This window comes from Rhea pennata, chromosome 36 (assembly GCF_028389875.1).
Source record: "Rhea pennata isolate bPtePen1 chromosome 36, bPtePen1.pri, whole genome shotgun sequence".
Lineage (NCBI taxonomy): Eukaryota > Metazoa > Chordata > Aves > Rheiformes > Rheidae > Rhea > Rhea pennata.
Window position 1 is genome coordinate 290,134 of NC_084698.1, and position 21,589 is coordinate 311,722.

Below are 21,589 nucleotides of genomic sequence, written 5' to 3' on the forward strand. Positions count from 1 at the left end.
AGCGCTGGACATGCGTGGCTGTGGGTTGTTGCCACCAGACTAGCGAGATGTGTTTATGGGTCCAGACCTAGACGTAGTTGTCCTCCAGACCTGGACATGTTTGGTTGAGGTTTGCTAGCCACGATCACCAATCTGGACACATCCAGTTGCACGCTGCAAGCCGTGACCACCAGTGCTGGACACGCGTGTCCTTCCGACCAGGACACATCTTCCAGAGCTGGACACATGGTGTGGCCACTAGTGCTGGCCCCACGTAGCTGTGAGTTGCCTGCCGTGGCCACCAGCCCCGACCCACGGCTGTGACCCCTGAAGCGGGGATGATCCCCCCCCCCCGCAACGCTTCTGGTGGCCGTGGGCACCCACAGCAGATGCATGAGAGGGCGTGAGGTGGCCGCATTACACGGGGCTTTATTCCAGGAGCTCATTCCCCGGCCCGTGGGGAAGGTGGTGGGGATGGGAGACGCTGGGGGTGAAAACGGGGAGACAAGGGGATGGGGCGGGAGGTGGAGAGGGGGCTCTTTGGTGGGGCTCAGATGTAGCTGTTCCTCTCGATGGTCTCCTGGATCCAGGCGGTGAACTCGCAGACCCGGGTGTAGACGCCCGGCTTGCCCCGCCGCCCGCACACCTGCATGCCCCACGACACGATGCCCTGCAGCTTCTCCTCGCACACCAGCGGCCCCCCCGAGTCGCCCTGCGGGAGAGAGGCACTCCCTGGTGAGATGGTCCCTAGAGCGTCCAAGAGGTCCCTGCGGCATCCAGCTGGTCCTTAACATACCCAGGAGGTCCCTCGAGCACCCTGGAGTCTCTACAGCACCCAGGCGTTGACATGGTGCCTGGAGGGTCCCTATGGCACTCAGAGCTCCCTATAGCACCTGGGAGGTCCCTATGGCACTCTGGGGTCTCTGAGGCACCAAGGCCTCCTTATAGTGCCCAGGAGGTCCTTAGTGTACCCAGGAGGTCCCTCGAGCACCCTGGAGTCTCTACGGCACCCAGGCATTGACATGGTGCCTGGAGGGTCCCTATGGCACTCAGAGGTCCCTATAGCACCTGGGAGGTCCCTATGGCACTCTGGGGTCTCTAGAGCACCAAGGCCTCCTTATAGTGCCCAGGAGGTCCTTAGTGCACCCAGGAGGTCCCTTGAGCACCCTGGAGTCTCTACGGCACCCAGGCGTTGACATGGTGCCTGGAGGGTCCCTATGGCACTCAGAGGTCCTTATAGCACCTGAGAGGTCCCCAGAGCACTCTGGGATCTCTGTAGCACCAAGGCCTCCTTATAGTGCCCAGGAGGTCCTTAGTGCACCCAGGAGGTCCCTCGTGCACCCTGGAGTCTCTATGGCACCCAGGCATTGACATGGTGCCTGGAGGGTCCCTATGGCACTCAGAGGTCCCTATAGCACCTGGGAGGTCCCTATGGCACTCTGGGGTCTCTGTAGCACCAAGGCCTCCTTATAGTGCCCAGGAGGTTCCTGTAGCACACGAGAGTCCCTATAGCCCCCAGGACTCCCTGTAGCACCCAGGACTCCCTGTAGCTCCCAGGAGATCCCTATAGCACCCAGGGACCCCTATAGCACCCAGACATTGGTACACTGCCCGGGGATTGCTATAGCACCCAGGTGTCCCTCTAGCACCTGGGTGATCACTATAGTGGGTCCTTATAGCACCCATGGGGTCTTATAGTACCCAGGGACTGTATAGTGCCTGAGGGTCCCTATAGCAGCTGGAGGGCCTCCCGCAGGCCCTCCTGTAGCACCTGGGAGGTCCCTGCTGTTCTTAGGGGTTCCTATAGCTCCCAGGGGTCTGTACAGTGCCTGGGGCCCCCTATAGCTCCCAGGGGTCCTTATGGCACCCAGACCTCCCCATAGCACCTAGGAGGTTCTTATAACGCCTAACGGTCCCTATATAACACACGAGGTCTGTAGCACTCAGGGGTCCCTCTAGCACCCAGGAGGTCTCTGTAGCACCTAAGGGTCTTTGTAGCACCCAGGGGTCTGGATGATGCTTGGGGGCTCCCTATAGCCTCCTAGGGGGTCTGTATAGCAGCCAAGCGTATGATGTTTGAGGGTCCCTACAGCACCCAGTAGGTCTCTATAGCACCTAAGGGTCTACATGATGTTTGAGGGGTCTCAGCAACACCCAGGGGGTCTCTAGAGAACCCAGGGGTGTGTATGATACTTGGGGGGGGTCCTACAGCACCCAAAGGTGCCCCAATAGCACCCAGTGCCCTCAGCGCCGACACACATGGGACCACTCCTCAATGTGACGTATCCCACCCCCCCCGCCCAAAAATTCTTCTCCCTTGGTGGTGGTGGGACCTCTCTCCTTGGGGACACGGTGGGCAGAGCCACCTCAGCGCCGGGGGGTAGGGGGGGGGCGTCCCACTGTGAGGCAGTCCCCTGTGGCCACCCCCGACCTCCCCCACCGCCAGGCCTACCTGGCAGGAGTCGGTGCCTCCTGTCCTGACGCCGGCGCAGAGCATGTTCTTGGTGATGCCCTTGGGGTACAGCTTGCTGCATTCCTCGTTGGCCATGGTGTAGACCACGCCGCACTGGAGGATGTCGGGGAAGTACCCTGGGGACAGCAGGACACGGTCAGGGCTCTCAGCAAGCACCTCATCCCCCAGGGTTTGGGTTCCCCATGGGCACCAAAGCTGCGGGCTCCTCTCCCTTCCCTTGGTGGCCATCGTGGAAGGAGATGCCCAAGCATGGAAGATGCCCCTGAAAACAGGAGCCAAATGATGACGTTGGAGATGGTTTGGAGTCTTCTATCATGGTGGTGGGGATGGGGTGGAGAAATGAGACCTCCCCAGCCACTCCCTTGAGTCCACGAAGAGTTGGAGGTGTCCTTGCCACCGCCTGTGCAGCCTGAGATGTCCCCAAGACGCTGCACGCCTCCAGGTCCCTTGAGGACCATCGGCACGGCGCGACACGGTGTTTCCACCTACCTTCGGGGCTGCTGGTGCTGCCCCAGCCCGACACGATGCACTCGGTGTTGGGAGGGGGGCAGCTCTCGGGGAGGTCCACGGGCCGCACGTGGTCGGTGAAATGGGCCGGCTTCTGGAGCTTCAGGAGCATGATGTCGTTGTCGTGGCTGGTGGGGTTGTAGTTGGGGTGGACGAAAGCCCGGGCTGAGCTGACGCACTGCTCCGTGCCCTCTTTGCTCTTCAGGCTGTGGTCGCCCATGCGGATGGGGATGGAGCTGGGGAGAAGAAGGGGGAGGAAGGGTGACGCCGACGGACGCGGCACGCCGCCCGGGAAGGCCCGCGCGGCGGAAGGATTGGGAGGAGCAGGGCGGGTGACGTGGCCACCCGGGGAAGTAGGGCAAAAGGCTTCCCCTCCTATCATTAGCACCTTTAACCAGGTGGGGGAAACTGAGGCCCGGAGCCCAAAGTCGCCCAGCAGGTCAGCCGGCGAAGCGAAGCGAGTCCTCCCGAGTCCAGCCCGGGCTTGGCGCCGTGGGGAAGAACCATCTCCGACCCCCTACGTGGTGTCCCAACCCCCCCCCTCCAAAAAAAATCGGGTTTTCTCCCCTTTCCCCCGTCGCGGATCTTCTCTGCTCTTCGACGGGGAAAGCTCGGCCGGCCCGAAAATTCGGGAGAGGTCCGAGTCTCTCCCTCGAGGAGATGGGTTGAACCACCACGGCCCGGGGTTGAGGGCTCCCGTTGGCCTCCCACGTGGACGCCCCCCCCTGCCCGGGTGAGTCACGCCAGCGCCGTGGGCTCCCCAAACTGGTTTGCCCCCTTCCAGCAAACCCGTGAGCAGCCCCAAATCCCGCCCCGCGGAGACGGGACAGAGGAGAAGGGGGAAAACTCTTCTTCTGGCTGCTCCAAATCGTTGTCGGTCGCCAAATTTGGGGTGAGGTCAGGCCCTGCTAGGCCAACTCCACCTCGTCGAGTGCCTTCTGCGTGGCCGGGTCGAGGAGGTTGCATCCTGCCTCTGCCTCCAAGCTGGATAGGACCTCACGTGCTGAGGATACTCCATTTCGTGACGCCTTCAGGACACGTCTCCTTCTGCGGTCGCTCCTGGCCACCTCAAAGCCCCTCACGTGGGAGGAGGCCTCCATGGGCGAGTGGAGACTGTGGGTCCTGACACGGCGCTCACGGCCCAGCCTCGGTTGGAAGGTGGGTACCATGCGGTCATGGGAGGGGGCGTGACGGGATGGAGATCCACCTCTACACCTTCTCGGAGGTGGCTGAGATCCTGCCCAGCGGATTTAACCCCGACAAACTTTTCACCCTGGTCTGGTCTTCCCGCCTTCCCCAGCAGAAAGCCTTAACCACCAGGCTACATGACCTGTGGTGGCTCCTGACTTCACCTAGCTCCAACAAGATGGTGGGGAAGTCACCATATTCCGCTCTACAGCCCATGGTCCGCAGCCGCTTGGACATTTGGACCCCCTACCAGGCACCAGGCTCTTCAGAAAAGTGTGGGTGGGAGGGAAAGGGTCTCTGCATGACCTCAAGAGAGGAGACACGCTGGTTTTGTGAAGCTCTCGATTGTGCTTCAGGGAACCCAACTGGATGGCTGTAGTGGCCAACGCAATGGGATGTTCATGTTGGAAAGCCAATGGGATGGCTGTAGTGGCCAATGCAATGGGATGGTCATGTTGGGAAGCCAATGGGATGGCTGTGGTGGCCAATGTAATGGGATGGTCGTGTTGGGAAGCCAGTGAGATGGCTGTGGTGGCCAATGCAATGGGATGGTCGTGTTGGGAAGCCAGTGAGATGGCTGTGGTGGCCAATGCAATGGGATGGTCATGTTGGGAAGCCAGTGGGATGGCTGTGGTGGCCAATGCAATGGGATGGTCGTGTTGGGAAGCCAGTGAGATGGCTGTAGTGGCCAATGCAATGGGATGGTCGTGTTGGGAAGCCAGTGAGATGGCTGTGGTGGCCAATGCAATGGGATGGTCATGTTGGGAAGCCAGTGGGATGGCTGTGGTGGCCAATGCAATGGGATGGTCATGTTGGGAAGCCAGTGGGATGGCTGTGGTGGCCAATGCAATGGGATGGTCGTGTTGGGAAGCCAGTGAGATGGCTGTAGTGGCCAATGTAATGGGATGGTCATGTTGGGAAGCCAGTGAGATGGCTGTGGTGGCCAATGCAATGGGATGGTCATGTTGGGAAGCCAGTGAGATGGCTGTAGTGGCCAACGCAATGGGATGGTCATGTTGGGAACCCGACTGGAGGCTTGTGGTGGCCAGACCAGTTAGGTGGCTTTGCTGGGAGCCCAGCTGGATGGCTGCGGCGGCTAAACCAATGGGATGGTCACTATGGGGACTTAACTGGATGGGTCTGGTGGCCAAGTCAGCTGCATGGTTGTGTGGGGAACCAAGCTGGATGGTTGCATTGGGCCAAAGAGGTGGCCCAGCAGTTGACCACTCAGTCCCCATTGGTTGACTGGGTTCTCTTCATGGCTGATGGGGGAAAAAAACAGGTTCTGGAAGGGTCTGGAGCAAGTAGGAGAACCTTGGCTGGAGATGGCCCCATGATGACCACCACGATCAGGACCTCTGGCTTTGAGGGTCACCAGCCACGCGACACGAACCCTGATAGGGCGGACAAGTGCAGAGCGAGCCCCGGGACCCCAAAGCCCATCTGGGGGAGGTGTGTGGGGGGGGGGGCCCTAGAGCCACCGCAGAAGGGGAGGGCCGGCACCTCCGTCTCCTGGTGGACCCACCACCCCACGGCGCCGCGGCGGTCCTACCTCTGGGTGTCGCAGTGGGCGGCCGTGAGCACCCAGAGCTTGTCGATGAGGACGCCGCCGCAGTGAATGTTCTTCTGGGGCCCCAGGAGGACCACCTGGTAGGGGTGGCGCTTCTTCTGGCAGCTGCGGCCTCCCACGATGCGGTTCTCGTCCCCCGCCACGGCTGCGGGAAGGGGCCGGGGTCAGCCGGGGGGGGGGGGGGGGGAGCAAAGCCCACCCCACCGCCCTCGCCGGCGCCGCGGACACGCACACCACGCGTGTTCGGGTGGGGGGGGGGGCCACCACTGCCGGGACACGCCGGTGGGCCACGCGCGATCCTGTCCCCGCTCTCGCACCCGCACGGGCATCCTGCGCCTCTGCCCTCCAACGCCTCCCAGTGCCTCCCAGTTCCCTCCCAGGGGTCCCCAGTGCCTCTCTGAATCACCCCAGGGACCTCCCCAGTGTTCCCTCTCCTTCCCAGTGCCCCCAGTGGCCTCCTGCTTCCCACCCACGACCTTCCAGTGGCTCCCAGTGCCCTTCCCAGTTCTCCTTTTCCTTCCCCGTGCCCCCAGTGGCCTCCTGCTTCCCACCCACAACCTTCCAGTGGCTCCCAGTGCCCTTCCCAGTTCTCCTTTTCCTTCCCAGTGCCCCCAGTGGCCTCCTGCTTCCAACCCACGACCTTCCAGGGGCTCCCGTTGCTCTTCTCAGTGCTCCCTCTCCTTCCCAGTGCCCCCAGTGGCCTCCTGCTTCCAACCCACGACCTTCCAGGGGCTCCCAGTGCCCTTCCCAGTTCTCCTTTTCCTTCCCCGTGCCCCCAGTGGCCTCCTGCTTCCCACCCACAACCTTCCAGTGGCTCCCAGTGCCCTTCCCAGTGCTCCTTTTCCTTCCCAGTGCCCCCAGTGGCCTCCTGCCTCCCACCCACGACCTTCCAGGGGCTCCCAGTGCCCTTCCCAGTTCTCCTTTTCCTTCCCAGTGCCCCCAGTGGCCTCCTGCCTCCCACCCATGACCTTCCAGGGGCTCCCAGTGCCCTTCCCAGTTCTCCTTTTCCTTCCCAGTGCCCCCAGTGGCCTCCTGCTTCCCACCCACGACCTTCCAGTGGCTCCCAGTGCCCTTCCCAGTTCTCCTTTTCCTTCCCAGTGCCCCCAGTGGCCTCCTGCTTCCAACCCACGACCTTCCAGGGGCTCCCGTTGCTCTTCCCAGTGCTCCCTCTCCTTCCCAGTGCCCCCAGCGGCCTCTCACTTCTCACCCATGACCTTCCAGTGGCTCCCAGTGCCCTTCCCAGTGCTCCTTTTCCTTCCCAGTGCCCCCAGTGGCCTCCTGCTTCCCACCCATGACCTTCCAGGGGCTCCCAGTGCCCTTCCCAGTGCTCCCTCTCCTTCCCAGTGCCCCCAGTGGCCTCCTGCTTCCCACCCACGACCTTCCAGGGGCTCCCAGTGCCCTTCTCAGAGCCTCCCAGTGTCCCCTTATTCCCTCCTATGCCCTACCACTATGCTCCAAGTGCCTCCCAGTATCCCCAGTTCACCTGCAGCTCCCTCCCAGTGCCTATCATTGTCTCCCAGTGCTTCCAGTTTACCTTCGGCTCCCTCCTATGACCCTCTTGGTGCCTCTCACTGCTCTCCAGTGCCTCCTTATTTCTCCCAGGCCCCACCAATACGCTCCCAGTGTCCCCAGTTCACCTCCAGCTCCCTGCCAGTACTCCCTCAGGGTCTCCCAGTGATTCCCCGTTCACTTCCAGTTCCCTCCAGCTGCCTCACAGGGCCTCCTCATTCAATTCCACCCCCACCAATATGCTCCGCATTCCTCCCAGGGCCTCCCAGTATCCCCAGTTCCCTCCAGCTACCTCACAGTGCCTCCTAATTCAATCCTACTCCACCAGTATGACCCCAGTGCCATCATCTGTGCCTCCTGGTGTCTCCCAGTGTCCCCAGTTCACCTCCAGCTCCACACCAGTACCCCCTCAGGGACTTCCAGTGCCTCCCAGTTCACCCCCAGTTCCCTCCAGCTACCTCACAGTGCCTCCTAATTTAATCCTTCTCCACCAGTACAACCCCAGTGCCTTCCAGTGCCATCATTTGTACCTCCTGGCATCTCCCAGTGTCCCCAGTTCACCTCCAGCTCCCTCTCAGTACCCCCTCAGGGTCTCCCAGTGCTTCCCAGTTCACCCCCAGTTTCCTCCAGCTACCTCGCAGTGCCTCCTAATTCAATCCTACCCCATCAATATGACCCCAGTGTTCCCCAGTGCCCCCCAGTGCCATTGTCTGTACCACCTGGTGTCTCCCAGCGTCCCCAGTTTACCTCCAGCTCCACACCAGTACCCCCTCAGGGACTTCCAGTGCCTTCCAGTTCACCCCCAGTTCCCTCCAGCTACCTCTCAGTGCCTCCTAACTCAATCCTACCCCACCAGTACACCCCCAGTGTCCCCCAGTGCCATCATCTGTACCTCCTGGTGTCTCCCAGTGTCCCCAGTTCACCTCCAGCTCCCTCTCAGTACCCCCTCAGGGCCTCCAGGTGCCTCCCAGTCCACTCCCAGTATATCCCAGTGCCTCCTTATTCAATCCCACCCCCACTAGTACACCCCCAGTGCCTCCCGGTGCCCTCCCAGTGCCTCCCAGTGCCCCCCGCCATAGCCCCAGGGCCTCACCGGCGGCCAGGAGCAGGAGCGGCAGGAGGCGCTCCATGGCGGGCAGGGTCGGGGAGGAAGAGGAGGATGCCAAGGCTCAGGGCCCGGCCCCTTAAATCCCTTTGTCGGCCCCGCCTGGGCCGAGGCCCGGGGCCTCCCGCGGGACCGGAGCTGAGGCCTGTCGGGGCGGTCACACGCCCTCCCCGGCGCACCCCGGCCTGGGGCGACATGGGGCTGTGCCAGCCCGGCTGTCGTGGAGCCTCCTGGGGCCTCGCCGGGGTGTCGTGGGGCCTCACCGAGGCCTCCTGAGATGTTGTGGAACCTCCCGGGGCCTCGACGGAGCCTCCTGGGGTGTCATGTTGGGGGGGGGGGGCAGATTCCTGGGGCTGCCCTGGGGTGTTGTGGAGCCTTCTGGGGCCTCCTGAGGTGTTGTGGGGCCTCACTGGGCCATCCCGTAGTGTGGTGGAGCCTCCCGGAGCCTCACCAGGGCCTCCTGCGGGTGTTGTGGGGCCTCCTAGGGTGTCCTGGGGCCTCCTGGGGTGTTGTGGAGCCTTCTGGGGCCTCCTGAGGTGTTGTGGGGCCTCACTGGGCCGTCCTGTGCTGTGGTGGAGCCTCCCGGGGCCTCTCCAGGGCCTCCTGGGGGTGTTGTGGGGCCTCCTAGGGTGTCCTGGGGCCTCCTGGGGTGTTGTGGAGCCTTCTGGGGCCTCCTGGGGTGTTGTGGGGCCTCACTGGGCCGTCCTGTGGTGTGGTGGAGCCTCCCGGGGCCTCTCCAGGGCCTCCTGGGGGTGTTGTGGGGCCTCCTAGGGTGTCCTGGGGCCTCCTGGGGTGTTGTGGAGCCTTCTGGGGCCTCCTGAGGTGTTGTGGGGCCTCACTGGGCCGTCCTGTGGTGTGGTGGAGCCTCCCGGGGCCGCTCCAGGGCCTCCTGGGGGTGTTGTGGGGCCTCCTAGGGTGTCCTGGGGCCTCCTGGGATGTTGTGGGGCCTCGCTGGGCCATCCCGTAGTGTGGTGGAGCCTCCCGGGGCCTCACCAGAGCCTCCTGGGGGTGTTGTGGGGCCTCCTAGGGTGTCCTGGAGCCTCCTGGGGTGCTAATTGGAGCCTTCTAGAACCTCATCTGGGCCTCCTGGGGTGTCATGGAACCTCCTGGAGCCTCACCTGGGCCTCCTTGGGTGTTGTGGGTCCTCCTAGGGTGTCCTGGAGGTGTTGTGGAGCCTCCTAGGACCTCATCTGGGCCTCCTGGGGCATCATGGGGCCTTCTGGAGCCTCACTGGGGCCTCCTTGGGTGTTGTGGGGCCTCCTGGAGTCTCCCAGAGTGCCGTGGAGCCTCCTGGGACTTCACCAGGACCTCACTAGGGTGCCATGGAGCCTTCTGGGGCCTCACTGGGGCTTCCCAGGATGTCATGGAGCCTCCTGGAGCCTCTGGGATGTTGTGGAGCTTCCTGAGGCCTCCTGGAGCTTCCTGGGGTGTCATGGAGCCTCCTGGGGTCTCCCGGAGCCTTGCAGGGCCTCCAGGGTATCTCAAGAAACTTTGCGGGTCTTGAGAGACCTCCCAGTGCCTCCCAGTGCTGCCCAGTGCCTCCTTGGGCCTCACAGGCCTACATGGAGCCTCCTGGGACCTCCCAGTGTTGCCCAGTGTTTCCCTTGGCCTTGTGGGACCTTGGGAGGCCTCCTGGGGAATCATGGGGCCTCACAGGACCTCTCCCAGGCCTCCCAGTGCCTTCCAGTGCCTCCTGGAGCCTCCCAATTCCACCCAGTGCCTCCCAGTGTCTCCTAGTGCTTCCAGGTACCTCCCAGTGTAACCCAGTGCCTTCTGCTGCATCCCAGTTCCTTTCAGCATGTTCCACTTCCTCCTGGGTATCCCAATCCATCCCAGTACATCCCATTGCTTTCCAGAGCACCCCAGTACATCCCAGTGCCTCCCAGTATCCACTAGATTATCCCAATGCATCGCAGTTCTTCCCAGTGCAAGCCAGTGCCTCCCAGTGTCCTGGTGCCTCCTAAAGTGTCCCGGTGGCTCCCAGTGCACCCCAGTGCTCCCACAGGACATTCCAGTGTGTCCCAGTTTGTATCTATGTGTCCCCGGAACTTTCCAGTGCAACCCCATGCTCCTGTGAGGCCTCCCAGTATGTCCCAGTACATCTCAAGGCAACCCAGTATGTCGCTGAGCTCCTGCAGTACCTCCCAGTGCAGACATGTTCTCCCCAGGGGTGTCTTCCAGCACATCCTGGAACGTCTCCATGTGTCCCAGTGCCTCCCAGTGTGCCCCAGTACATCCCAGTGGCTCCCAGTGCCTGCCAGTGTGGCCCAGCACCTTCCTGTGTCTCCCAGTGAGTTCTTGTTCCCCTTTGAAGCTTCCCAGTGCCTCCCAGTTCATTCCAGAGCCTCCCAGTGTCCTTCCTGTCCTATCCAGTGCCTCCCAGTCCTCTCCAGTGCTCTTCCTGTAATTCCCAGTGCCTCCACATGCTTCCTGTGGCGTCTCCCAGTCCTTCCTGGTGCCTCCCAGTGTCCTTCTGGTCCTTCCCAGTGCCTCCCAGTCCTTCCTGGTGCCTCCCAGTGCCCTTCCTGTAATTCCCAGTGCCTCCACATGCTTTCTGTGGTGCCTCCCAGTCCTTCCTGGTGCCTCCTGTGGTATCTCCCGTGGCAAGTGGTGTTAAGGGGACACGGGGCAGGATGCCACCACCAGAGATGGACACCTGCCCCCATCACTGGTGCTGCGTGTCACCCACGGGTGGCCTGTCCCCAGCACGGAGGTTGGCGAGATGCCACCAGCAAGGATGGAGACCCATCACCATCACGGGTATCGGATGCCGCCCGTGGGGACGTGCGTCCCTCTGTGGCGTGATGCCAAGATGCCACCAACGAGGATGGACGCCTGTCCCCGGCGTGGAGGTCCGAGGGATGCCACCGATGGGGACGACCACCTGTCCCCAGCGTAGATGCCACCTCAGGGGACAGGTGCCCATCCCCAGCGTGGAGGTGGATGTCACCGACGGGGACGGGCACCTGTGGACACGCTGGCACCACGTGGCTTGGGTGTCCCCAAGGTGTCCCCATCCCCAGGACCCTGAAGGACCTGAGGGACCTCAGACCCCACCACCAAAGCCAGGGAACATCTGGGGACATCTGAGGACCATCTCCAACGCCCAAACCTCAGGTACGGTGGCAGTGGGCTTGTCCCGGGGCAAAGTCCCTCCCCCCCCCAAATAAATTCGTGCCATGCAGAGCTCCCCCACGCCGTCTCCTCGGTGCTAATTGAAGGGCTAATTAGGACTAACGAGGACACCTCCTCGAAGTCCCCGTCCCCTTTCCGGACACCACCTTCCACAAGGTCCCCGCGTCCCTGGAGAGCAGCCGAGCCGGCGTCGACCCGGCTTTTCCGATCGGCCAACGTCTCTCCTCCGCTCCGCTCGTTAATTCATTCATTAATTAGGCGATCAATTAAGCTGGGGTTCTGCCCCCTCCTCCTCCTCGCTAGCGGCTGGTGAAGATGCCTCAAGAGTTTGGGAGAAGAAAGTTTTCCCGGAGCCGGGAGGCGTGCGGGGAACGGGGATTCAGCCGAGGATTAATTACCCTCATTAGTGGCTATTAATTAATTAGTCCTCCCCCACCCCCAGCACGGCTCTTGGAGGAGGAACCGACGTCCGTTCTCAAATCCAGAAGGTTTTTTTTTTTTCCCATTAATTTTCACGCTAATGGTGGAAATCCATCCCGGGCTGCTAATTAACAACCGCCCTCGTTATAATGACGGGGTTACGGGGGTTGCAATTAACGTGTCGTTAATAACCGCCCCATCAATGACCGGTGCTGTTAATAGTAACGGGGCCGGGACGCTGCTCCCCACGGCGTGCGGGTGGGACATGGCGGGGGGGGGGGCAGAGGAGGGACCCAGGCGTCCGGGTGCTGCCCTCTGACTGGTCGGGGACTGGGACCAGTTCGGGTCTTGGTACTGGGGGGGGCTGGTGGTGTGGGGGGGGAAGGGCTGGAGACGGGCACTGAGACGCTTCTCCTCCCTCCAAGATCTCCCCCAATCCGAATTTCCCCCCCCACACACACAATGACTCCCCCTTCCCACCTGTCCCAGTGCTCCCAGTACGCCCAGTGCCCGGCTGTCCCAGTGCCACCCACCCCGCAACCTCAACCTCCCACAAAGGGGACGAATCAGGGACAAAACCAGCCCTGGAGGACACGTGAGGTCCCCAACCCACCTTACCTCCAACAAGGGGGTCCCGGAGACCACCCCCCCCCAAACCCCTCCCCCATCACGCCAGCTCCTCATTTTTGCTCTATTCCTTTATTTTTTTCCGACCAAATCTCCCATCCGGGCGGTTCCCGCACGGTGGGACGGAGCTCACGGCCGCCCGACGTATCTGCTGACCCAGGGCGCGGCGCGGCACACGTTGGCGTAGACGCCGGGCTGCCCCTTGCGCCCGCACACCGCCATGCCCCACGAGACGACGCCTTGCAGCGCCCCGTCGCACACCAGCGGGCCCCCGGAGTCGCCCTGCGGGGAGAAGTTTTTTAGGGTTCGGGTCGTTGCTGGTGGTGGTGGAACTTGGAAGCTTCGCACGGGCCCGTCCGCGTGCCGTGGACCTGCTCCAGCTCGGTGGCTCAAGCACGTTGGAGTTGTGGAGAACCCCAAACCAGCCACAGGCTTGAGCTGGAGGTAACGGTGGAGGAAGTCAAGCCTCGCACGGGCCCATCCATGTGCCGTGGCCCAGGTCCAGCTCCACGGCTTGGCCCTGAGGTAGCAGTGGGCAACCCAAACCTTGCACGGGCCAGTCCATGTGCCATGGGCCATCCCTGGCTTTTTTTTTGGCTTGGGCTGGAGATAATGGTGGAGGAAGTCAAGCCTTGCAGGGGCCCATCACGTGCCGTGGCCCATCTGCAGGTCCACAGCTTGGCCCTGAGGTAGCAGTGGTCAACCCAAACCTTGCAGGGGCCCATCCACATGCTGTGGCCCATCTGCAGGTCCACGGCTTGGCCGTGAGATAGCAGTGGTCAACCCAAACCTTGCAGGGGCCCATCCACATGCCGTGGCCCATCTGCAGGTCCACGGCTTGGCCGTGAGGTAGCAGTGGTCAACCCAAACCTTGCAGGGGCCCATCACGTGCCATGGCCCATCTGCTGGTCCACGGCTTGGCCGTGAGGTAGCAGTGGTCAACCCAAACCTTGCAGGGGCCCATCACGTGCCGTGGCCCATCTGCAGGTCAACAGCTTGGCCGTGAGGTAGCAGTGGTCAACCCAAACCTTGCAGGAGCCCATCCACATGCTGTGGCCCATCTGCAGGTCCACAGCTTGGCTGTGAGATAGCAGTGGTCAACCCAAACCTTGCAGGGGCCCATCCACATGCTGTGGCCCATCTGCAGGTCCACAGCTTGGCCGTGAGATAGCAGTGGTCAACCCAAACCTTGCAGGGGCCCTGTCTTTGCCTTGCAGGTGAGCTCAAAGCCACGCCTGGACCTTCCTTCCCCCAGGAGCGGCCTGGGAGGTGGCTGAAGGAACCTCAGGTCTCCTTACCTGGCAGGAATCGATGCCCCCCTGTAGGACCCCGGCGCAAAACATGTTGGGGGTGATGGCTGAGCTCCCGTACGCCCTGGTGCACTTCTGCCTCCCGAAGGCCATGATGCCGGCACACTGCAAATTTTTGGGTAGCTTTGCTGCAGAGCAAGGAGAACGAGGACAGATGGTGAGACGGGGCTGGGGGGCGGCCTAATGCTGAGGCCTGAGCAGACCTCGTGGTGCTTCTGTGGACAGTGGAGATGGCTCCTTCGGAGGTGGGTCGTCCAACAGGAAGGAAACCCAACCCCAGCCCTAAAGGAAAACCCAGCTAGGAGATGTTCTCCACAGGGAACTGCTCCCTGGGCAGAGTTAAGGTGCTATTTTATCCCATTTCCCCAGGTGAGGAGGCCAGGAGAAGACACGACCTCCTTGGAAACCCCCCTTTCCCACCAAAATTGCCTCCCCCCTCCCCCACCTCTTCCACCGAGGTGTCCATCATGAGCCAGTACCTCCAGGGGACTTGGTCGTGCCCCAGCCAGAGACGCTGCACCTCATCCCATCCGTGGGACATCTCGTGGCTAATCTGATCTTCTTGATGTTGTTGCTAAACTGAACGGGCTTGTTCAGCCTCAGGAGCATGAAGTCGTTGTCGTTCTTGCGGGGGTTGTAGGCCGGGTGCACGATGAACCGTGAAACGGTCCTCACTTCCCCCGTGCCGTCCCGTAGCGTGTCTGTCCCGATTAACACCTTGAGGTCCCTGCCGCGGGCGAGAAGGCCGAGAGATCGGTGCCAGTCGTTCCGGAGGAGGGACGCAACCCCCTGGCACCAAGGGTTGTCCATCACAGGCATGACCAAGCGCAGCTTCTCCACGGGGAACGCTTCAGCGGGCAGAGTTAAGGTGACGTGGCCCTGGGATGACTTTTATCCCGTTTTTCCATGGGGAGGAGGCCAGGAGAAGACACAGCCGCCAGCGGAGTCATGAGCCAGGTCTCCTCCAAGAGCTCTTAGCTAACTCAGATACCCTGGGGCATCTCCCATCTCCACGGGCAACTGTTGGTGCCTTGACTGCAACTCCTCGACTTCACCTTCATCTTCCTGACTCCAGGACAACCCCCAATCCCCAGCTATTTTGCCCCAAGTCCGACTTCTTCCTATCAACTTTCCCTTTGCTTTTTCTCCATCATTTCCCTTCCCAAACATCCTGTTTGCTCTCGCAGAGCCTTGTTGGAAAGGGAAGCCCAAGAAATGTGGCTGTGGGGAGGCCCTCTGGGGGGTACCAACCTCTGGATGTCATCACCTGGAGGTGCCTGCATCTGGACATAGCCATGTCTGGAGGTACCAGGCTCAGGATTACCAACGCCTGGATACCAGAATCCAGAGGTGTCCACATCTGGAGGCACCAGGCTCTGGAGATACCAACATCTGGGGCACCTACCTCTGTATGCCAGCGTTTGGAGGCACCATCCTCTGGGCGTGAACATCCGGAGGCACCAACCCCTGGGACCCACCCTTGGGGGGGGGGTGCTACGGAACGGGACGGTGGCTTGTAGCCACGGGGCACGTGAACGTGACGCCAACTTACCTGCTCGGCTGCTTGCAGTGGGCGGCCGTCAGAACCCACTGGGAGTCTATCAAGCTCCCTCCACACAGGATTTGGCCCCTCTTGGTGAGGGCAACTTGGAAAGGTCTCTGGGTGATGGAGCAAGGCCTCCCGCCAATGATACGGGAATTTTCATCGTCCTGCACTGTAACACAGAGCACCAAAGGTCACCGCGGCAGGGCTGCACGAAGCACGAGCCGTGCTCTCGTGGGGGGGGCAACTCTCCTTTCAAAGCCACCTGCTATTTTGGGTCAGAAAAATAAAAAAAAAAAAGAGAGAGAAAACGTATTGCAAGATGGAACCTGAAAAACATACGTGGTGAAATGGAGCAGCAAAAGGAAACGGCTCCCTCTTTAGCCTTTAAAATCCACCAGAACGGTCAAAGTCAGGTTAAAAGCATGTATTTTTATGGATTTACTGAGCCACCAATCAGCCTACTGGGGTCCCACCGGATTTCTTTCTGGGAGCGGGAAGAGACGATTTTGGGACCAGGATCCAACCGTTCGTAGCCAAAGCTGGACCAGCTCCCAAAGGTACGTTTTTCTCCTCGTGCCACTTGGTGGTGGTGGTGGTGGTGGTGGTGGTGGAAGCTCCTGCGAGGGGACGCCCCTCTCCGGGGCCGGTCTGTCATGCCAGGCCGCGCTAATGAGCCGCCTTGGAAATCGTTGTGCGTCAGGAAGTCACCAGGTCTCACTTATCTCTGCCGGTTTCACCATGCACGTCTCTGGGAGGGGCATCCGTTCCAGCTCTAGGATTCCTCCCAGCCCAAGATTGGACTCCCAGACCAAGGTGACGCACTCCTAAAAGAGCTGATTTCTTCTTCCTTGGTTTGTCAGAAAGCCTGTACGACCAGCTCGGAAGGACTCCTACCTCCTGGTTGGCTCACGTTATGTGCTCAGGCCTGGTAGTTAGGACCAGGGTGGGAGACGTTTGCATCAACACAAACAAGAGAAGCCCTGACGTAGGGAGAAGTGATAAGAGGAGCTCGCTCAGGAACCCAAATCCTTGTCTCTCTCCAGCGGTGACGTCTCTGTCACGTGATGTCGGTCAGGAGGAAAGAGATGGCCGTTGGCTCGGTTTGGGGAGTCTGTCTGGTCAGAGCACTTCTGGCACGGGGTCTTCCAGTGTTTTGGGTCTCTGGAGACACGTCCCCTCGCTCTAGCTAGCTGCCGCAGGTGGGTGTCCGTTGGAGTTGGCCAACCTTGGGCGTCCTGGCGGTCCTCAGAGGGAGCGGAGGGACTATTTGAGAGGCAATCCCACCCCGTTCAAAGGTGGGCATCTACAAGGCAAGGTGGCCCTCCCCGTGTCCGGATGTCTATGGTCGGAGAGGGTTCTGGCCGCTCAAGGCTCTGCTCGGGTGTCCACAAAAGCGGATCTCAACGCCTTTCAAGGTGCTCCCGGTGTCTCTCCCGGCCTCCACCCTACAGCTCTACGCAGGCAAGGATGTTTCAGGTCTTTCGGGAGCCTCAAAGAGCACCTCTGCCAAGGCAACTGGAGCAGACCCCTGACGCCGAGCCGTGTCTAAGTGGGAGGAGACAACATTTGCAAAAAAAAAAAAAAAAAAAAAAAAAAAAGGACGATAATTACTTCAGAAAAAAAGAAAAAAAATTTTTCCTTTTTTTAGGGAAAAAGACCCCTCCCATCTCCCCAAAACTTGCAGCACTTGGACTTTTGCCTCTGCCGAACTGGAGATACCAAATCCCTGCTCTTCAGGCTGCCCTCAGGAGGGTCGAGGCCGAGTCCTCCGTACCGCAGTCGGAAGCATCCCTGTTGGATCCCGAGTGTCTCCGATGTTTGAGGCAGAGGTTGCGGTTGCCACCTCCAAGCACTGGCTGCTCTGGCGGATCTGAGCACGTGCATGGTCCATGGTATCTGCAATAGCTTTCCACAGAATGTTGGGACATTGGAATTTACCCGTGGGACTGGTTTGTGCTGGCGGAGATTAGAGCCTGCGATAGGTGGCACTGGGAGACGCCCGAGTTTCAGGCCACCTGGAATTCGCCACTATCCGGTCCAGGCAGCGCTGCCAAAGTCGGAGGGTGAGAACCGTCCCAGCACAGCTGCTCCTTGGGGAGGCATCCTTCGTCATCTCCAGGGCCGTCCTCGGGCCTTTGGAGGCCAGCCAGCGGGTTTAGACTCCACCAAGCTCCTTGTAGGCATCTCAGCGGCTTCCTGGGGACCACACGGTGGAGGGTCTCCATTCAGGAAGGCTAGCCGGTGGAGATGTAAGCAATACGAAAGAGCAGAGAGTCCTGTGGTAGGATCCATATCCTGGATCTCCAGAGGCTACAGGCACCAGATCGCTCCAGCCTAGAAGATGATGCTTTTGCCCCCAAACAAGCCATGATAAATCTTCCCCCCCCCCAAACCACAGTTCTTGGAAAGGTCACGAGCCAAATTATCCAGCCGCTGTCTCCGGACACCACTTTGCTCCTTTTCTGCAAGACCCGGACGTTTCGAACTCAGCTCTGGCGACACGGATCTGGGCAAAGAGATCCCGAGATGAGGTCAAATCCGAGGCCTTTGCGACCCACTGTGGGAAATCGCAGCCCCCCCTCCTCTTTCTTCCTCCCCTACCGGAGGGGTCTCCGTGGGGCCGGGCCGGTTGCCCTTTGGAAGGGCGTCGTTTTGGAGGCTAGAGGAAAGGAAGGAGACGTTCCCGCTGGGGTTTAAGTCTCTCCTTTCTTCCCTTCACCCCGTAGGGTTGTTTTCCTCTCCTCTTTTTTTTTGGCGCTTGTAAAAGAAATCCCCGCTACGGATTAGAGGAGGGTTAAGAAGTTGTCCTGGAGAAGTCAATATCCTCCAGCCGCTCGCAGGCGCTCTTTCCTCTGCGTCTTGCCCGGGGACGTTTCTCCAGCGCGAGGCCGTAGCCGGAGTGGGTGGTGGTGGTGGTGGTGGTTTTAGCTCCTCTCGAAACGGATTTTGAAATCGCCTAAACCTTCCCATCGCCGTGATCTCCAAGAGCCAAGGGGACCCACCTGCTTCTCCGCTCCCCCCCCACCCCACCCCACCCCCCGGACACGGCCCCGTCCCCCTTCACTTACGGTAGTTGCCTTCGTTGCCCGCCTCCTCGGCTCGCGCCGGCGGTGGGATGGTGAGGAGCGGTCCCACCACGAGGACCAAGATGGAGATGAAGCCGAAGGCCCTGTGCCCGTCACGAGCCATTCCTGGGGTGGAGAAACCAAGCCGGATTAGCTCCAGTGGGGGGTTCAGGAGAGGAGAAGGGGGTGGGCGGGTGGGGACAGTCCCCCACCGCCGTCCTGTGGCCTCCTTAGGGGATGGCAGCCGAATGACCAAGATACCCTTGGTGTTTTGTGGTGGCTTCATCCTTGAAGAACATCAAGAAGGCATCAGCCCCTCTTCTCCATCCCGTCTTGGTGGAATGCAGCTCTCCAGGGGACCAAACCCACTTGTGTGAGGACAACGTGGAAGGACTGTTCTCCTCCCAAGCCCAGCTGAACTGGGAGCCCCAACTGGGACAGCTGAGCCTGACCAGGAGGCGGAAGGTCCCCATCAAACCAAACAGAGCCACGAGCGCGGGGACGGATGGATTTGACCCGCGGGGCGACGGAGATGGATGGATGAGATGGAGAGACTCCAGGCGCCTACGTCTTGTGGTGGCCGCTCCCACCCTTTGAAGACCTGGTCTCCAAACCCGGGGGTGGACTCACCTGCCGCAGGACGTGGGGTGGGGGTGGGGGGTGGGCGAAGAGCGCCGGGGCTGGCTCCGCGCGCCGGGAAGCCAGGAAGCCCGCGGCCCCGACGTATTTATACCGGGATGAAAAAGTAGGCCGTGTCTCCGCGGGGTGAGTCAAGAGCCACTTGGGCGACGGGTCCGCGCGGCACCGGGGCGAGCGCGGCGGCGGCCGTGGGTGTCTCCCGGGCCCCGGGGATGATTAAACCCTTTGAAGTCCCAGAAGAAACGCCGCCGGCTCTCCGGGCACCGGCGGAGCAACGCCCCGTTCCTCCCCGTTGCGAAAGCCCCCGTGGACGCGGTGCGGGGGTTGAGAAGTAGGACCCGAAAACAGCCCGCGCGTGGGGTCACCCGGATCGACCACCCGTGCCGGGCGACCCGGGAGGGACGGACAAACCGCCGGAGCGTTGAGGAAAGACGGCGTGTCTGGGTGAGGACAGGCTGGGTGGAGGACCCTTCCCCAGGGCGTCGGCCGGGTGCGGCGCCGCGTTAGCTGGCTCCGTCCGTCCGTCCGTCCGTAAGTCTCTCTAGCTGTCTGTCCATCTGGCTGTCCACCCGCCCATCCGACTGTCTGTCCGCCCAACTGTACCTCTGCCACGCCGAGATGTCTGTCCATCCAGCCGTCTATCTCTCTGGCCATCCCTTTGTCCATCCACCCGTCTGTCTGTCCACCTGTCCATCCACCTGTCTGTCTGTCCATCTGGCTGTCCACCTATCTATCCATCCATCCATTTGCTGGTCCATCTGTCCATCCGACTCTAAGTCTGTCCAGCTGTCTGGCTGTCCGACCACCTACCTGTCTGTCCACCTACCTGTCCATCCACCTGTCTACCTGTCCCTCTGTCTGACTGTAAGTCTATCTAGCTGCGTGTCCATCTGTCCATCCACCGGGCTGTCCATCTGATTGTAAGTCTATCTAGCTGTCTGTCCGTCTGTCCACGCACCGGGCTGTCCGTCCGACTGTAAGCCTGCCCAGCTGGTGGTCTCCCTGTCACTCCATCTCCCTGGCTAGCCGGTCTGCTCTCCGTCCGACTGTCTGTCAGTCTATCCGTTCGCCTCTCCATCCGTCCGTCCGCACATCCGTCGGTCCACGTCTCCGCTCTCCTATCTGTTCGTCTGTCCATCCGTCTCTCCGTCTGTCCCTCTGCCCGTCCGTCGGTCTCCGTTGCCCTCTCTGCATCCACCCACCTAGCTGTCTGTCTGTCCAGCGAGCCAGCTTGCTAGCTGTCCGTCTGTCCTAGCTATCTATCCATCTGCCTACCCGTCTACCCACGCACGGGTCCAGCCGTCCGTCCGTCCGCCCGTCTCCCGGTGACCCTCCGCGCGCGGTGTAAGACGGGGGGACCCCGAACACGCGTGCGCACACGCGCGTGCGAGGAGGGCGATGGGGGTTTTGGCGTGTGCACCCGCCTGGGGACAGGGATTTCGCACGCGGGGACGCGGGCCCAACGGCCCAAGGGACCTCCGCTGGCGGCATCTCCCCGGATGAGTAACGCCGGAGACCTGAAGACGCGGGTGAGCGATGGGCGAGGTCCTTCACCTCCCCTTTGCTCCACCATGGCCAACCCATGACGTCTCCGCGCCACGAGAACGTCCCACCTCCCCCTGGGGACCCCGGCGTACGGCTCGAGGTGCTGCAACCCGGCGTTGGGAGCGTGCTGGGATGTCCCCCCCCCCCACCACCACCACGACAGGGCTGGGAAAGTCGCGTTCGAGCCCCCGGCGCGTCCCACAGCTGGATTTTTGGGGGATCAAGGCGTCTTCTCGTGCTGTCCCGCTCTGGCCTTCCTCGGCGTTGGTGGGACCTGAGCTGCAACGTGGGTGTGGGACCCACCAGGGAGAGGGGAGGGGGCAGCGCGAATGCACCTCGTTGCCTCCGAAACGGCCCCCGTTGGCAGGGCCGGGAGAGGAGCCGAGGCAGCTGGAGACAATTAACACCTCAACGAGCAATTAAGGGCGGAGAGGCCCAGGAGGGAGCCTTGACGACAGGTAGGGCTGGGCGGGATAAATCACCTTCTGGAGATGCTGATCTCGCTCTCCGCTGGTGGCAGAGGGAGCCTGGGGCTGGGTTTGGTCCCAAACGAGGAGGTGAAGCTGAGATTCCCGGAGGGATTTGGGGCCTCGTGATGTGGATCTCCCAGTTGGTTTGTGGAGATCTAGTCCAGGAGATCCTGGCTGAAGAGGCTGCGGCCGCTGGGAGAGCGTCTGTGGAGGGCTGGCCCATGGAGATCTCATCTGCTAGGAGCCCGTGCTATGGAAATCTGGTCTATGGAGACCTGATCCACCAGGATTTGGTCCCTGGAGAGGTCACCTATGGAGATCTGGCCTGCCAAGGTTGCATCTGTGTCTACCAGGATCCCAGCCGACAGGGATCTGGTCCACAGAGATCTCATCCGTGGAGATCCCACCCCTGGAGATGTGGCCCATGGAACTTTCATCCGTGGTCCTCCGAGATCTCATCCAGCAGGATCCCGTGCACGAAGGGCTAGGACACAGGGGCAC

General features: G+C 61.4%; 1 protein-coding gene across 1 annotated transcript; it reads right to left on the reverse strand.

The window, feature by feature from the left end:
- Window positions 1-529: 529 nt before the first annotated feature.
- LOC134152958 (transmembrane protease serine 9-like) lies at window positions 530-21,514 on the reverse strand. Its single transcript, XM_062598717.1, has 12 exons — window positions 21,439-21,514; window positions 18,438-18,560; window positions 15,376-15,538; window positions 14,303-14,550; window positions 13,812-13,951; window positions 12,647-12,795; window positions 11,155-11,297; window positions 8,320-8,394; window positions 5,700-5,862; window positions 2,942-3,195; window positions 2,432-2,568; window positions 530-691 (listed from the first exon to the last, which is right to left on the reverse strand). The coding sequence occupies exons 1-12, from the start codon at window positions 21,512-21,514 to the stop codon at window positions 530-532; spliced, it is 1,833 nt and encodes a 610-aa protein (XP_062454701.1).
- Between the last annotated feature and the right edge of the window lie 75 nt (window positions 21,515-21,589).

Coding starts and splice junctions, on each gene's coding strand:
- LOC134152958 (XM_062598717.1), bottom strand. CDS start 21,514: ATGGGCCACATCTCCAGGGGTGGGATCTCCACGGATGAGATCTCTGTG. Junction 11,298..12,646: donor AGCAGATACGTCGGGCGGCC/GTGAGCTCCGTC, acceptor GCGTGTCCACAG/GTGCCCGTCCCCGTCGGTGA. Junction 3,196..5,699: donor GCCCACTGCGACACCCAGAG/GTAGGACCGCCG, acceptor TCTTCTCCCCAG/CTCCATCCCCATCCGCATGG.